This window comes from Falco peregrinus, chromosome 7, assembly GCF_023634155.1.
Source record: "Falco peregrinus isolate bFalPer1 chromosome 7, bFalPer1.pri, whole genome shotgun sequence".
Lineage (NCBI taxonomy): Eukaryota > Metazoa > Chordata > Aves > Falconiformes > Falconidae > Falco > Falco peregrinus.
The window spans coordinates 4,920,332-4,938,944 of record NC_073727.1 but is presented as its reverse complement, the minus strand read 5'-3'; the positions used below and the strand labels follow the sequence as shown (position 1 = coordinate 4,938,944).

The window sequence follows — 18,613 nt, the reverse complement described above, 5'->3', positions numbered from 1 at the left end:
ACGGACATTTACTTTTGAGGTTAATAAAACTTGCCTTATAGGACACTACAGTCAGTAAAGCAAATGACTACTGCTGACGTTAGGAACGGACTGCCTTTGGGGCTCAGTAATACTTCTTCCAGCTTTGTCTAGGAATAGTGATGCATGACATAAAGTCATAAGAGTTTAATATAGTTTGAAGTGCCTTTTAATAGTCTTTATAATCAGTCCTCTGCCAGCAGGAAAGATGCAAACGGAAAAGGGCCAGCTGCATCGGGCATGTGCACTCATAAATGTGTTCTACCATATTTTGTCTTTCTGAAACCTATTTTGGTTTCTTAAGATTGAATAAACTCAAGAGCTGGACTCAGAATCAAAAACAGTGTACCTGTGTAATATCAGGAAGCTGCTCCTTACTATCCCTTCACCTTGCCAAAGCCACAAGGAGATTGGGAAGGTACGAAGCAAAAGAGATTGTGGAAGAACTCTCTGGTAACACTGCAGGTAGGCTAAGGCAAGCTGCAGCTCTATACGTAGTCCATACATGCAGGGGCAGAAGAGCAGGGCAAAGCTTTTCCATGCTTCAAATCCATTCTATATCGTGCCCTGTATGTAATCATTGACACAAGCTCTGAATTTTTAGGTCTTTAAACCTCTCCTGGCAGGTCAGCCCCAGCAGTGCCCATGGAGGCAGAGCTGCCCTGAGGAAAGCCTCTTCCCTCCCACCGAGGGTGACCTGGCTCTCAGCGCCTGGTGTCATGTTCAAACCAACACGGCGATGTCGCCACTGATAAATGGTCAGCTCTAATGCCTTCTGGTGAGCACAGCCTGTTTGTGGCTGTGCCGATGGCTGTGGAGCACATGCTGCTGCTGGGTCACCAGCAGGACACAGAGCTTGCGCTCCCCGGCCGCGCAGGTTTGCTCCAGGTGGAGCTGGCAGAGGCTGCGGCTGCCACCGTTATTTTACGGTGCTGGCTGTGACAAGGACACCTACTGTGGCTGTGACAAGAATCCCTGCGGCTGTGACAAAGATCACTGTGGCGTCCTGCTGCAGGGATGCTGGCAGAATCCACAGTGGAGCTCAGCGACGCTTGCTCTATAATCCCTAAGACAGACATGTTTATCCAGAAGGAATTTTTCAAGCAAATTTAGAAATTTCAGAGGCTCAGGTATGTCCCCTTGAGATCTTGGGGCTAACACCCCTAAGTTGGGTTGCAGCCCCATCATGCTTGGACTGCCAAGGTAAACGTGCAGCAACACATCAACAAAAATACCAATGAGGTCAAAGTTATACCGATGGAAGAAAAGAAGGGCAGCACCATTCATTTTTTAATTTCAGGACTTTTTTCCATCAGCTCAGGATGGCTCTAGAGCTATCGCCATTGACGCGAGTCACCAGCAGACTAATTTTCCAGTGGTTCTTATAGCATTCCAATTTTAAACAATGTCAGTGTCCTAAAAAAGCAGTCAGTGAAGAGGCAGGTGCTTCTTGGTCATGGTGAGAATTGTGTTGCATACAGAGAGAGACGAGATGGTAAGACAGATGTCACCCTGAGAGAAGGCATCACTCCAAGGGAAATGGATGACTTGGTCCTGACCAGTGAAGGATGGAGTCATCTGCTGCCAATCACCCCACTGACCCACGGAGAGTAAAACAGCCCCTGGACACAAAAGTTCACTGCAAAGGTCTGACTGCTTCCTCTGTATAAATGTCAGGTAAATCTGCATATGTCTCTACAGCGTGGTGGATATCAGCTCCTGCTCAGCACTGTCTGCAGCCTTTTTGCATAATGAGAGACAATAGAAAGGAGTAATCTACAACCGCCAAGCTAAATATGTTACTTGAAGAGACCACAAATATCAAATTTATATAGTATTCTAGCCAAACTTACCCCCTCCACATCTACTTGAGAGCAACACTGGCAGCCCATTGCCAAATAAAAATTTGTGAGAGCAAAGGAAGACTTTTTCATTGGGGGGGTACTACCCAGAACTGCCCCACGAAAACCGGCCTTTTTTTCCCCCTCAACACAATGATATACATTTTCCTACTGTTGCCTGCGAGACTATAAAGGTGTAACTGAAAATAAAATTAAATTCCTTTATGCTATGGGTTGTTATGAAAAGGTACTTTAAAGGGAAGCTTCATTCTGCTGTGTTTAGAAACAATATTGTCAGTATTGGTTTGGGTTCAGTGGGATGGAAAAATCTGAGGATAGGATTTGACCTTCTTAAAGGACATGTATGTATTTATCCAAAAGAAATAGTTCACCCTAAGGTATCTAAGTATTTTCCATGAGGTACCAAGCTGGGGCTTTTTATGGCTGATGTTTTGCCCCCCTTTATGCTGGTATAAAGCTAAACTAGTCACTGATCTTTCGTGAATAGTCTGTAGCAGAGACCGCAGATCTGCTTTTTACATAAAAACGTGGCTTCCATTATAAACATCTACATTCAGAAGCTTCTCATAAGCGGCTAGTGTTTGAAAACATTGGTATTTGGAACACAAGAGATGATTATGCAGAGGAAGCTGATGTGTTTTGCATTTTTGGTTCATAGGGAATCAACAAACGTTTAGCTGAATGCACTTGGCTTCTGCTGAGTTACAAATGCATAAAGCAAAATAGAAGTTACCAAACTCAAACATTATATTAACATCATGTAGCTATACATGGCTTCAATTGAAGAATATCGATCCAACTAGCATATCTACAAAGCAAGTCCTTTCAGCAACCTAAAATAAAAAAAAAACAACAACCAAACAAAAACCTCTCTGTGATGGTGCCAGCAGTGTCACAAGGCTGTGATGATGAAAACAGCCCATTGCAGAGTGCCAGCAAGCAGGCAGCCCCCCGATATCATGCAAGGTTACCAGAGCCGATATTTTCCTGTTATTACAGCTCCTCCTGCTCACTCCCCTTTGTTCGAAGCTTTGCTGTCAAGAATGTGTTACGATCACAGCCTACGGGACGTTGTTTTTGCAGTGGTTTTGTGTAGCTCTAAGAAGCTGTAAGCAAAGGAATCACTGAGAAATTGCCTAAAATAAATGCTGCTTTCTTGAAGAAGTAATGGTCCATTCTATTTCCTCTTCTACAGCAAGGTGGGAGGTTACATTTTATGGAAAAAAAACCTCACTGTACAATCTAAACTAATACAATAATGGTTATTGCTGTGGATTTCAGTAACCAGGCAAGAGGTAGTACGTCCTTTGGGTTTTACAACTTTGCTGTGTACAATAAAACCAGACTCTCTCAAGGATAATTACTGCCACCTGGTTCAATGTGTAGTCTTCCACCATAATAAAATTCTCACATTAGGATTTTCTTTAATAAAACACAAAAACAAAATGCATAAAGTACTGGACAGCAATCACACTGAGTATTTAAATCATATCGGTATAAATCATAATCTGGTTTCTAATGTGGTCCTGTAGGACCAATCATGAATTTGTGCTCCTGGGAGGTAACCTGGGTTGTAATTTTCTTCATTTTCTTTAGCATTATTGTAGAGCCATATACATGGTCTCCATTATACACTTGATATACTGGCAGCTAACAAGTGCTTACACAGCATGCTACATTTCTCAGAGAGTATTTTATAAATGCATTCCTTGCTTAGCCTTGTATTCATGGTAATTTGCATGTTGAACACATGAGGAAATCTAGACAAATTTAATAGTGAAGTGAACCAGATTTGTTTGTTCTTCTCATGAAGGGGAAGACCGTGTTCTTTAATCAAAAAAAAAAAAAAAAAAAAAAAAGTAGATTCGCATACACAAAATCGAGCCCTGCACAGAAATTTTTCTTCAACTAAGTTTACTGGACTCAGGTGATAACTTGAGTCAAATACACATCTTCCACACAAGACCAAAGGCCTCCTTAGATGTCCAGGTGGACTAAATGATCCCTGGGGAGAGTGAAACTGAGGCTGTCACTGGACTCAGTTCCATGAGCTCTTCCAGAAAGCCTCAAAAGTCCTCCTGTGAATTTCTGCAGACCCTCCTCTTCCCCCTGGTTCCATTAACATGCTCATAATATACAACAAGCATTTTTCAGTTACAAAGCAACAGTTCCTAACTTGTAAAAAACTTGTGTTTTTTACACTGTTTCAGAACAACGGCTATAATATTGCAGCATCCATCATCTAGCTCATAAACGGAAGAGCTGGAACCACTTGGTCATTTAGGTAATGGGTTCGAATAATGAGAGTTAAACAACAAAACCCACACCAAACCAACAAATACATTAGATTAAAGCAGCTTTTCATGTTTTGCCAGGGTTTTTTTCCCTGACTTAAATTAAAATTTGCAAATATAAAGAATTTAATAAATACATGTCTGGCTTGGGGCTAGTATGTAAGATAAACAATAGCTTTATAAAAAAAGAAAAAAAAAAATCAAAGATGCATTCTTTTGCTCCAGTAAAAAATCCTACTATAACACATTTTTAACATGGTACAGAAATTCAGCCCGTGTCCCTTGGACAAAATTGTCAAATAGTACCTGAAGTAATACAAACTCACACAAAGATGTGGAAACTAGTTAAGTTCTCTGATAAAGATTTCAGAAGACCAAATGTGATGCTGGTGCTTCTCCCCGAGGAGAGACATAAGAGTCTAACCTGAAAATATTTTCTTAACACACATCACATTGCTTTGTCACAAACCAAACACTGAATCTAGAGACTGTAGAGTGTTCATATTAGCCAGTGAAATAAAAAGAACAGAAAATGCTGTGCTTAGAAGAAAAAAAAAAGGTTTATAAAATTTCATATATTAACCTACGGATATCAACATCATCTCTGCATAAGAAATAAAATACCACCTTCTGCTTTACTGCTGAGTCCTTCCTTCTCTTTACAAAAATAGGAGTATAATGTTAGATATAATGGAGGTTTTTCCTCCTAAAAGCATTGCTAGAGAATCTTAGGAGGCTATCAAAATAAAAATAGGATGGCCTCCATGTCAACAGACACAGCCAACTTCCAGGCAGCAGTGAGCTAGGGAGAGCGGCTGGCGTGGTGAATGCCAGAGCTTCAGTCCAGGTGGTCTCCAATCAGTCTGAGGCCCGACCAACAGAAATGTCACAACCTTCAATGGGGAAAAATGCACAACTCTGCAACCAGAGTGGAATAACCCCACACTTTGATTGATACTGTACCCAGCAGCAGCCCTTAAGAACATGCCTGTCACGATACAGCAGACCCCAGGGCAGTAAGTCTTCACTACGAAGAAAGCAAACTGCACGCTGAGCTACATCAGGGGGACCGTGGCAGCAGAGCAAGGGAAGCCAGTGCTGCGGCAGCCTCAGGATACCCTCGGTTCAAGAGGGATGCAGAGAAGGGCACCAAGGTGCCTAGCAGCCATAAACGGTGTAGAGAGGCTGCAGGAGCTGGGCATGGTAAGTTTGGTAGCGAGGAAACCACAGGGTGATTTAATAATTGCTTACAACTACTTGAAGGGCAGTTATTTGGACACTACCACCAAACTCCTCTCGGTAGTGCCAGGCAGTGTAACAAGGAACACATAGCAGCTTCAGGGGTGCAAGCTGGGCTGTTGGAAAAATACCTTCCCTAGCAGCACTGCAACAGGGCTGTCAAACAGTAGAGACTTTCTGTCCTTACAAATGCTTATCCAGACAAAGCAATGGCCGATCTGCTCCTCTGTTGCAACTGCCCTCTTCCAAGCAAAACCTGGGACTAGGTGCCTGCTGGAGGTCCTTCAAAACAGCATTTCTACCATTCCTTAAAATAGTAGAGTTCAAAACTATCCCTCCATTCATTCTTAATCTACCTTTTTACTAATCAGGTATTGTAAACATTGCATTTTTTGCTTTATTTCTACTAGATATTTCAATACAACAGAACCCAATGCTTCAGTACTTCTTCAAGCAGAAGCTGTTCTTGAACACAATCATGTGTGCATCTGCCTAAGTGGAAAATCATTTACCAGACCTATGATACAATGTTTTATAATTTCATAATTAAGTGGTGTTTCTATCCTGCACAAAGATTTTGATTTTCTAGAATTCACTGGCATCACAAACTAGACATTAAGCACAACTGGGTGAAATCTGCAAGAGCACTGAAAATGCTATTGCCAGGCAGCAGCATCTGCTAAAATAATGTCACAATTATTGCAACCTGTACTTGCTCAGAATGCACTGATGAATTTGCACCGAACTGTTACACACAAGAAAAAGCGGGCATATCATCTGGGAAATACAGGACACTAAACACTTCTCTGATCAATGAAATTCATTTTTTCTCATCGCTGACAAAGTTTCTTTCTTAAAAGGTAGCTTCTTCCTTAAATCTCTGACTAGGTAATGATGTGTGTCGGTACTCCAGAGTGACACAAATGGCAGCCTTCATCTCTAAACTAGAATACGTGTCAGTAACGGATCCTTTTCGTACAGGCTTTGCAAGGATGAAACTGAGCAGCCTGGGAAAAAGCAGGAGCAAGCCTGCCACTGAGTAACCTTAAGACTGAACAACTTACTGAAACCCTCACTGACTCGGAGTTTGGGGAAGGAGTGCCCACCCCAGCCCCGCTGAGCCATGCCAGCTGCCAGCCTTGTCCTTTCCTCCCTGCACACCCCCTCAGGCATTCCCCTGGAGGCGGGGGTCCCGCTGCCTGTTAGCCTGCTTGTGTTAACAGCCTGGGATGGCTTGCAAATAAGTGTAACCTATGGTTTAAAGATGCAGCTTTGGAACCTGGGACATCAGGTGGGCCATTGGGGTTCTTCCAGAGGGCCACCCAAGGTGGCCAGTGAGCCTGCTGTCGGGCACTGCAGTTAGGCAAAGGGAGGAGATCCTTATTCAATTTATCCAGAAAAAAAAGTTTCTATCCTTTCAGTGGGTCAGCAAAACATCCTAACTTTGAAGTGAGCTATAACAAACCAAGACATCAACCAGCACTTGTTTAGGAATCGTTGCAGTACAGGAAATGAAGAAAAGCAACACCAGCAACAAAAAGTTCCCCCAGAGAGCGAAGCTGGAAGGCTGAGCGTGTCCTGGATTCTTCCCAAGAGGCAGGCACACTCCGTGCTCCTGTAACTACGTAAAGGTGCTTGCTTGCAAATTCAGCAGGTGTGCTGCCATCAATCAACTGGTTTGAATTAAAAATCTGTGATGCAAATGCTTTGCTCTGATCCTCACTTAGTGAAAGGAAAAAGTGTCTTACAGCAGCAAAGATCTCTCTGCAGCAGATCACAGGTATGCGTCTTATGCAATGCACACATATTTGTCCTTCACTCACTTTCCATACTTCTTTGCCATTTTGAACTCTTCGTACTTGATCTAACCCAAACAAACATTAGTAGGCACAAAACCAGTCCTGCCTTGAGATCAAAATAAACATCTGACTTCACATGCAACAGATATCGTAACCCCTTTTTTTTCTTTTTTGTAGAATTTAAGCATAACGGTTAATTCAAATTAAATTGGTCCTGTCTAGCTAAAATTATTAATGGAAAACTATTCCAAAATGGTTTAACATTTGACTATCTTAAATAGCATATGAATATACTTGAAGTATTGCTGAGTTAGCCTTTTCTTGGAGACAGCAAGGAGCAATGAAAGGAAATGTTCTTTTGATGGCAGAGAAGTATCAAGGTGTTTCATTTTTAAATGTGTTACGACAGAAGCTGACTGAGTTCTGCAGGTCATTTTCAAAGTTCAGCCCAAATACACTCCCTGTGGTAAAAATAAGAGTTTCTGAAAAAAAGAATTAAAACCCACGAACTGATGACTCACTGGGTTTAAAAGCTTTGGGAACAATAAAGGCAGATAACAATGTGAATGAAGGAAAAACAAAACAGGAGGAAAGAAGCTTTTTGCTCTTTAGCCCCTTGGAAGACTTCTCTTTGAAATCATTGAGCCTCACAGCAATGATCCCATTTGATAGCTGTCTTTTAAAACCGGTTTGTTTACAGTATTAATAAAAAGGGCTCTATATAACTAATTGAGCACGTCAAAAGACAAGGCTTCAGGGGCATCAGGTGCTCGGCATGAATCACACTGCCCAGAAAAGCCGTCAGTAATTTCTAAGGCTGCAACGCCTGTGTTCAGATGCATCGTGGAGAAAATGCTGGCTCCTGCTACTTGCTACTTCTCATCTTCTGGATAAGAAATTTAAAATATTCCGGGGCAAAACGTTGCCAGTGCAGAGCAGAGGCAAATGGGGGGCTCGCCTCCGCACCATCCCGGAGAGCCCCTGTGGCCCAGGCAAGGGGCAGAAACACATGAAGGCATCAGTTTCCCAAAATATCCATGTCTTTGCTCATCAATCCAGTGGAAGATTTGTTGGGAGTGCAGAGGGAGCAGATTAGAGCTAGGCTTGATGGACTTCCGAGCCCATGCAGATGCACGCGTAACTCATCCTGCAGGAACAGAGTCGTTTCTACCAAACAAGTAGAGAGGTGAGACGGGAATCCTATAAATGCCACCCTAAACTGTCAGCTCAGAAACAGAGAATGGAAACAGATGCATGAAACATGTCTATCCTAAAGATGCAACCCCGAACAGCAGCTTGTGAAGAACGTGATACCTACCATTATCATGTGCCATGCTATAAACCTGCTGTGCGTGTTACTGCAGCAGTTTCCCTCGCTGTCTTATGGTCGCCACAGGAATCAAAATTGATTTGGAGGGTTATGGGGGAATGCTGAGGCTCGTACAAAGAAGCAAGCCACAGCGTTACCGTAAATGCCGACAATACATAAACACAATTACATTTTGGAACTTTACTGAATTAGGAGTGTTACCTGACCAGAGAAAGCTGATTAAAGGCAACGAAGATAGAAAGGCGGATTAGATGTGATTAGTTCACTGAAAAAGAAGCAACACCTCCAAATCTAAGGCTGAATCATCATTAAAATTAGAAAAATATTTGCTATGTAAGTTTCAATCACTATATACAAATTCAGCGTAGCTCACTTAGAATTTAACACTCATCTTTGGGAAAAGACCATAGATTATTAGGTACAGAAAAATACCTTACAGTGTGTGACACAGGACTTTGCATTTCTTGTCTCCACCACACATATTCTGTATATTTAATAATGAAGTCATAATCTGGCTTGTCATGGGGTTCATTTCATACAGGCACTATATTTCTGAAAGAATGAGAAAATGTCTTTGCACTTATAAGATGGTCCTTAGACACAAAAAAAAACAAACAAACAACTTTTTAAAAAAGTAATAAAAAAAAGAAAATAATTTTCTAAAACAAGTGTTTAAAAATCAATTGTCTTCAAATCTTTCCTTTGCAAAAGAAATATGTATAATGGAGAAAGTTAACATGGGGAATAGTTTTAAAACAATCTGACACTGGAGTTATCTGAAGTATGTAATATTTCAGCCTCATGTTAAAATCTGAAGCACTATGGCAAAGTACAGTATCTTGAGGGAATAATTTTACATAGAAAGCAAACAACAACATACAGACATTTTACAGGGAACTTAGGGTACTTCAAGGAGATCAGATGAACGGATCAGGCTCAGCCAGCAGGATTGCCAGGAAAGATCCAGAACCAGCATCGCCCAAGCTCCAGGTCGGAGCTGGGTTCCCGAGCTGAGTTATGGACATTTATGCATATTTGGAAATTCAGGCAAATTTACTGTTCAAGTATGCTGAATTCATGTCTCTGAAAACCCAAGACTTTTTTTTTTTTTTAACCACAGAATGAGTTTGGGCAAGGAAAGCTCCAAATTCCCCCAGAATTAATTATTAAATTCAATTACATTACAGAGTATACTGGCGGCTGTAGGTTTCAGAATTAAAAAGTAACAATTATAAATTAAATCATTCAGAAAAGTTAGTATATGAGACTTGCAGGCCCTGATCCCACAAACACAGTATCAAATATAACTGCTGGAAATAACGTTAGAAAAGCCTGAGAGATTATTTATTTTGTTAAATAAAACAGTTGGTAGAAATAAATGGGGAGCTCCAGCTTCTTCTTGATGTAGACTCACAAATAATATCTCCATACTCTGATGGGAAGACCAGTCAGTGCCATTTTACCTAGGCCAGAATAGCAGCTTCAGTAGGATTAGGAAAAAAAAAAAAAAAAAAAGAAGCCTTTTCATTTTCAAAAGCAGAATAGATACAATCATACCTTTCCATTTTCTCAAAAGTTCCATATTTTTTCTTAATGCTTTACTAAAGATTCTCTTTCACCACCCAACACGATTTTTGACTAAGAAGTATATTTTTGGCCAACATACACACCTGAGACATTATTTTAAATACATTTCTGTAAAAAACATCATGGGAGGTGTTATACAAAAAGAAAATAAGTCCACATTAAATCCAATGAAACGACAACTTTCCAGGCTTGCAAAATTTCACAAAATCTGCTCCTTGTTTTTTAACCAGCCTAAAGAACATCGTTTATAAGGATCCTTCTAAGTGACAGTCAAATTAACAGAAGCTGCCCCTAGACCAAAAATTAACAGGATCACACAAACCCTCACTTTCTGTTCCCACTGGGTTTCTCTGGCCAGACAGCACCCTTACCAGCTGCAGGTCGCTGTGCCACAGCTATGGTTGTGTTTGCACTGAACCACGCGGAGACCCCATCGGCGACGCTTTAACGGGACCCAGCTCTGCAAGGTGGGCACTGGGGTTTTTTCAGACCTCTTGTTTGAAAATAAAAATTATCTTCACCTCTCTATATTCTTGATGATTAGCTGTTGTATACATATCACAAGAAGAATTGTGAATATTCATTCACGATTTAAAGAGTCATTCAGACCGTGGTTCTTATATATATATACAGATATATTTATATCATATCTATATATGAGATATATATATATATGAGATATATATTTAAATGATATATATATCATATAAAAAGTCAGATATATGTATACATACATATTGGAACATCTATGCGCATTTCTATATACGTACACATATAACCCTGGGTATGTGGCAATTGTCTGCATACATACACAGTGGATATGCATCGCACATGTGAAACTGCGAACGCACATATTGTTTCTTAATACTCATCCTTCCATTAACTTAAATAGAAATTAATACTAAGTACTTGAAATATTAGATACATACACTGACAGTCTCTAGGATTAACCCCAAATTTAAACAGAAGGTAATAGTCACAACTCTCACCAGCAGTAGCCTCTTTCTGTCATTTTTAACATCCAAAGTGTAAGAAAAAAAATTAATCCGAGCATGGTTTTCTTTCTGTATTCTACAGACAGTCCTCTCAGCACATTGAGTCTGGGCTTCACATCGATTTTCTTTTTTCCTGATGTATACAGTGAAATTGAAGTCCTATGCATTTCTGCTAAATAAGGTTCTACCTTAGCTAATAGCAAGCTATGACAATGCTCTGCAAAGACCTGGGGAAAGGGAAGCAGTCTTTTAAAAAAATTCACCACCAGCAGCTGTAAATTTGTAACTGTCAATAAAATTGCTGAGGTTTTTATATGCACGTTAACAGCATGCTTCAGTGTAAAATGGGATTCTTAATTCTTTTCACAGAGCATTAAATCATATTTAAGAATAATAAAAAAAAAAAAAGATCCTTGATCAGCTACTGACAGGTCCCCTCCCTATCCAAACTGCTCTGCTTCTTGTGTTTGTACTTTGTAGACTTCAACAACAAGCTAATGGCAAAAGATTCTTCACGAAGTAAAATATAAAATAGGGTGTGACTACACAACACATGTTGTTCTTCATTTACAGCAAGCACGACTCCAGGAGACTAACGTGTTTTCGTGTAACACCGGTGAGATGTATTTCAAAAAGGAAGGTGAGTCACAAGTAGAAGACAGGATGGGGCTTCAGATTTCTTCAGCTGCATGGGAAAATGTCTTTCATTTACTGCATGCTTCATGAAAGGCCACCGGCCACCCCAGGAGGATGCAGTGATGAACTTGCGAAGCGGTTCCCAACCTTCTGTGAGGACCCACTCAGGAACCCAGCTCTTGGAGCTTGGGCGATGCTGGTTCTGGACTCTGCCCTGGCAATCCTGCCGGCTGACCCTGATCTGTTCATCTGATCTCCTTGAAGTACCCCAGGTTCCCTGTAAAATGTCTGTATGTTGTTGTTTGCTTTCTATGTAAAATTATCCCCTCAAGATGCTGCAGTTTGCCATAGTGCTTCAGAGTCAAGAACGCTTCTCAGTTCCCAAACCCCAGTGGGCACCCTGGGCACCTTCTTACCCTTGCTGGCATTTCATCCCATCCCTCAGAAGCAACATGGAATGCCATAGGCAAAATCTGAATTTATCTCATTCCCTGAGAGATTAATAATACCAAGCAACGATCGGAGCATCTCCAACAGCTTGTCTGCCTACCGCTAAACTTCACTGTCGTGCAAACTCGCTAGGGCAGCACAGGAGCTGTGAGTACCTAACCCACGACCATTGCTAAAAAAAATATTGTTACAGCCAAAAAACTCTTATCGTTAGGGCAATATATTACTTGCATCGATTTTATATTTTTAATAAAATATTTCTACATAACCATGGGACTTCCCTTCGGTTGGAGTTTGACTGTGACCTGCAGTTGCTGTATCAGAAGGCTACAAGAGGCAAGCCCAAGATGATTTTGTGGCAGCAGCATGTAAATTCAGCGGCCTGACAGTGTTCCAGCCTAAAGACTTCATCTAATTTGGCATCTAGATATATCGTAATATCAAATAAGCGTCCCCAAACAGCTCCAGCAGTGGCACTTCCACCTCCACATGAGCACAGGGTCATCGGCGCACCCACTACCAGATGAAACACAGGGACAGACGATGCACTGACAGATGAGGATCAGCCTGGTGCCCCACCGGCTGTTGTGCGTATGTATGGTGCCCACATACATCAGCCCCACACCGGCAGATGCTCCAGCAGCAGCACCCCCCACCGGGGACATTGTCCCCTGCGCTGCCCGAGGGGAAGGCTGGGTGAGGGAGCGTGGGCCAGCCTGGCCAAAGGGCTCGCTGGCACCCTGTCCTTCGGCCACTGCCTTGCATGTGTGTCAGACCACTGCCCTACACCCGTCCCTCCGCTCCAGGGGCTCACAGCAGCATTTGCACCATACCAAGGCGGGGTCTGGAACGCAATGCCCGGCCACTTGGCTTGCACCACCCTGCTCAGCACAGCGGCACAGCAGCCGGAGATGAAGCAGCATGCGTTCAGCTTCCCAGCCTTCTCCAGAGAAAATGAAGCTTGAATGACCCATTATCATTGAACTGGTTTTTAATGAAATGCTAGTACTGTACACCACTACAGAAAGAACATATGTGGCTGCAAGTGATTAATTACACTCTCAAAGAACCTAATAAGAGACTCTCATATTTAAAATACTTTATGGCGACTATTAATTTTTTCTCTCTAATTATCAGAGCAGCAATGGAGTAATGTGCCCTTCACCTCAAATTTGCTTATTTTTCTTTTTCCTTCCCTCCATCCTATAACTTTGTTAATGTTAATTGTTGGTCCTGTGCAACAACCAATCTTATTTGTCTTTTTGATTTATAAAAAATAAAGTACATGAAGGCTGAAACCAAACCAAGAAACTTCAATTTAATCAGAAATAAATTTTTAATCTTATATTTTTCAGAAATGGCTGCCTTAGTAAATTAACACCATTTTAATTTCACCATATTTCCAAAGAGAATGAATTTTATTGTTAGTGACTGTCTCAGGGCCCCCTCTTCAGATGCTGAAAATGCTAAGCAGAAATACATCACCTTTGAAAAGCGCTGCCCATCTACCATTGAGCACTGAAAATCAGTGGTAGCATACATACACAAGAGTCCCGAAAATTCAGACTTAGGTGTACTAACTTCAGGAAGCTACATTCTGATACCATCCAAAATAGAAATACAATTTTTCACCCTGATGACCTGTTTGACATAGGCAGCCCTGTGTTTTAAATGGGACTCTACACAGAAATCAACAGGCTTGGTATTTGAGAAATGGCTTTGCTTTTCTGTGCTGGACCATGAGCAAGTCTGAAACCAGAGTTATCGACCTTCTGTGGTAGCCTGACCCCAAAACCACTGGCCAGCACCAGAATTTCAGTACCAGCTCCTAACTGCTGAGGGAATATTGTTCACACCGATGTAAAGTTATACATTGATCAAATGTAACAAAACCCAATTTCATTTTTCACTGATTTTAATGCACTTGCAAAAGACTTCAAGGAGAACCGCATCCTACCGTGGCTGTACAACAAACAGTTAATGTGTGAAGAAATGAAGGTGGCACCCATACACTGAGCTGACCTTTCTGAATACTCCTTTATCAATCTGTCTTAATGTTATTTTCCACAGCCAAACCATTCCCAGATCTTTATTTTATACAGGTGAAAACTGACCAAAGCAGGAATAGAAAAAAGAAACTTTGAGAATACCAATCCATATGCCCCTAAATGCATTTATACCATTCCCAAATGAGAGAATCACAACCACACTCCATGAGTACATATGATTAATATCAATATCATAAAATGCAACCAATTTCAGGGAACAGCAATTATTTCAGGCATCCTTAAAATTATTTTCAATTTTAAAGCAGGTCCATGGACACCTGCTTTTAGCTGCTGAAACAGAGTCATGACACCTGGCTTAGCAGACGGCTGTGTATGCATTGCAGAGCTATAGGCACCAGCTTGTCCTGTTAATTCACACGTGAGGGTGCTGCTGGTAGGAAGAGGACAGTCTGCCCAAAAACAATTATTTTGTCTTTTACCACTCCTGTTGCTGGCAGCAGCAGCCAAAGCACTTAAAATGCCATCTATTTGCTGCCGTCTAAAACTATGTCAGGATAAAACCAGATAAGCCCGGACACCTATGGTAAATACGCTTGCCTTTGCAAGCCTGATGGGAGGATCCAAGCCTCATTTTTGGGGAAAATGAACATGATGAGTTCTGCTGTTTCGGCCCTTGAAACATGATTCACACTTGAAATAGTGTGTCCTCAAGAATGAGGAGTGTAATGATGCTTTATTGCTTGAGAAAGCCACATGCCCCCAGAGAATTTGTGTCATCATACACCGCGAGTAAGGCTGGTGGAGCCAGCTTTAGGCTCTAATAAAAGAGCTGGAAAAGAAGAGATGAAAAAACACCGTGACAAAAGATGCTTTTGTTACATGTTGAGATGAATCTGAACCAAAATATGTTCACAGTTATAATTTCTTCTAGAAATGGAAAACCTGCCAGTAGGAATAGCATGATTTTACCTTCCAGTGCCACTATAATTTTTGTTCCTATCAAAGGAAGCTGAAAAAATTGCCAAGTTATTTCATTAGGAAATGCAGCTAATTTACAGGCACAGTAATTTTCCCCCCACAAAATTGTATAATGAGCTTTAAACTCACTAAATAAAGGCTCTCTTCTCCGAGTGATTATGCTTAATTTCCACAGGAATTAATGGTGACTGGACCTCCTTTCAGAATAGCTTTAAAAGAGCTGCACTACAAAACCAGTGTCAACAGCTTTGAAAAAAATCCTAACAGTTGATGGAGTAAAGAATACTTATCTTTATAACAGTGCATACACATAGGTGTCTTCCTAAATATCTTTTACAGGATAAGAGCATAACCATTAAATCGGGTATCAGAATCCAGCAAAACTATAATGCCGGTTTTAGATGCAATTACTTGCTCAGGCATTATGCTGATAAAATGTATAGAAAAGCCTATATAAACAGATGGACTGAAATGCCAGAAGTACTTTCATCTTTAATAATTACTCTCGCTGTATTCAAGCCTAACTATTTATCTGTTTATTAGGTCTATTTTTATCATTGTTTTTTTACTGGTTAGCTTCTCTAACGAATGGGAAGTTTGGTTTATAGACAAGCCTTGCCAAATGTAGCCTGATTTTCACATTGTTAAATAGTACCTAGAAAACCCTAGCACCTCCAAAATTCAGGTAATTTTGGACATTTAGACAGGATGTAGAAATTAGAAGCCATTCCAATTAGTAGCTTGTTTATGGTCTCCCTAAGGTAGCAAATGTGGCACATAAACTGTGTTTTCCCCTAGCAAGTTATGAAAAAAAAAAAACCCCACGCTTATTCCAGTTATCAAAAGCAGTTGACCCTGAGGTTGTGGAAGCCAGATAAATGCACTTGGAAGTTTTAGTTCAAAAAAAACTCCCCTTCTTCCTCTGTAGTGTAGGGAGTCTTAGTTATCTTTTCAATATACCATGGAAGGAAGATTTATAAAATTTCAGGTCTGGAAAGGGCCATTAATCATGTAGCCCATCCTACTTTATCATAGTATTTTGTAAGAAGTCTACAGATAACACAGAATCAGTGACATCTGTGAAAGTGTTAACAAAATCTAAGCTGAAACATTATGAGTGAGCAATACAGACCAAGGCCTTGCTATCACAGCAGCTTGATTAACTTACAGGAAATAAAAATAAAATAATTATTTTTAAAAAGTAGTAAAAATGAATCATTAGTATATAATCCTTGGGAACAAAGCACATTCTTTGTAATTGTGGTACCAGTATTTCCTCCGATCAAAATAGGGATGAAGCAGCATCTTTAAGACATCGTTACCATCTACTGGACATGAGGGAGAATGCAGCTCAGAAATGAGCGATGAAATGGGCACCCAGGCAGCAAAAAGAGCTGCCAGGTTTATCAGGAAATCCGATAATGCCTTCTTCCCTACATCCTTGCTTCACCTTCACCCTCCACACACCCATCCTAACACCCCCTGACCTCCCTCTGATGTTTCAAAGGTGACCGGTCCAAAGGGGTGATGTGGATGATGTGGATGGGGTGAGGTGGATGTGGATGGGGTACCGCATGCCCAGCCCAGCAGCGTGCCCCAGCAGAGCCCGAAGCCGCCAGCAACACGGTGCTTCCAGCAGCTCTGATAGAAGAAAGCCCTTGGATCGTGTGCCTGATGCAGTTACAACGGCTTTCTGGAGATGCTTTATCACCTCTCCCCCTGCCTGGTTGTCATTTGCACATTTTGGAACCAAATTTAATGCTTAGGGAAGATGCAGTAGAGCGACAAGAGCAAAGAATTTGACAGTGACAACGGTTTTCTCTGATAGAGAAGCCTCTACTTCATCTTACAGAAATCCGTCCATACGTGGGTGGAAACATCTGCTTCTGAAAGTAACTGAACATCCGTATGCCGTATGCATGTGATTAGATCCAATGGATTCAAAAGGAGCATAAGCCTCTTGAATACAAATGTAATAAAGCACCTGCGAAAATGCTTTTTAAATCAGAACCAGTGTTTACTGAACTGACACACACCATTTAAAATAAATTAGATAATAAGACCTATCAAAGAACATAAAATGAATTTACTAATACCTACAAAATTGTGTGGGGCAACTTACTGACAAAATTGCCACTCCACAAAATTTGGACATCGCGGTAGCTAGTCAAACTAGACAGATTACACACAAATTTTGCATGTCTGCACATAACTATCAGTAGTAACTGGATAACACTGACCACCTCTGGGAGAAGGAGGAGGAGGAGGAGGAGTCCACCCCCAGTCTTCCTCCTCCCGGTCCCAAATCTGATACCAACTGCACAGGCTGAGGCCACCAGGGTGCTGGAAGGTCCCAGAGGCTGGGTGAGCACCCCCAAGCAGAGCCCATGCTACGCCACAGAGCCAGAAACTGGTGTTTGCTGGTGTACAGATACCGTGCACACTGATCTGAAACTTTAGGGTTATCTGGGAACTGCTGCTCAATCTGTTTGGATCTGCTGAGTGGCTTCCAACAAGTAATTGTACCCTTCTGCCATCTCCTTTCCCCGTGCACAGAAATGGGGTAAAAACAGCAACTCCCTTTGCGTAGCAGTTTGAGACTGTTATTTATAACAGGAAATTATTACTGCTGCAATTAAATCCTTATGAACATCATCACATATGTGAATAATAATGGCCCTGGTGCATTTTTTTAACCCATCTTCAGTATTATTGATCGAAAAAAAAGCTTTGTTGGAATTTTTTATGGACTCTGTATGTTTTTTACAGTGCACTCATCTCCTCTGCTTCTTTACTGTTGTCTTTTCCAGTCAGTTTTTCTCTCTCGGTCACCAGCAGCCTCCCTTACCACTGCCACTCTGGCTTATCCTTGTCACACTAGTGACTTCACAACATCTTCCCTCAGCCTTCGGTAAGACGGAACTTCATCCAGCAGTTTCATGAGCTGAATTATTACGTTGTTAATCAGACATGCTCAGCTGGTACAAAGGAAGGTGCCAGTGCCTTGCCCAGTGCCTGGAACCTGCCTGGATGGTAAACATCAAAACCCACAGAAACCTCATGTCATTCCCCAAAGTATTCAGAAGACTAAGACACAGCAGCAATGACCCAACACAACCAGCTGCTCTGATTTTTCTGGAGATTAATGACCACCTGTAAGGAAAGGGGGGACAAAGGTGTACTTGTCAGTCATTGACCCCAAAGGGTCGGTTTTACTTTGGACCTATTCTTCAGGGTACTTGGAAAAGGCGCAGCGCATCAGAACATGGCTCACCAGCATTCAATATGTGGCATTAACCCTGTGGCCGAAGGAAGAGGTTCACACATCTCTAACGTTAAAGCCAGGATGCTGACTCTTTAGATACAATCAAGACTTGGCTTTTTCAAAGGAAGAAATGCTGAATAATGCATGAATG

At 41.4% G+C, this 18,613-nt stretch overlaps 1 protein-coding gene across 4 annotated transcripts in view; it reads right to left on the bottom strand.

Annotated features, from left to right (window-relative positions):
* The window catches only part of SMYD3 (SET and MYND domain containing 3), a 419,966-nt gene that overhangs the window by 176,838 nt on the left and 224,515 nt on the right, over window positions 1-18,613 (bottom strand). The window contains exon 1 of one of the 4 annotated variants that reach the window (XM_055810876.1): window positions 8,980-9,080. The exons of the other annotated variants lie outside the window; for them this stretch is intronic. Coding sequence (XP_055666851.1) covers window positions 8,980-9,003 — 24 coding nt within the window. The 5' untranslated portion in view covers window positions 9,004-9,080. Of the gene's footprint in view, window positions 1-8,979; window positions 9,081-18,613 lie in introns of those variants that run through there. 4 annotated transcript variants of the gene reach the window in all.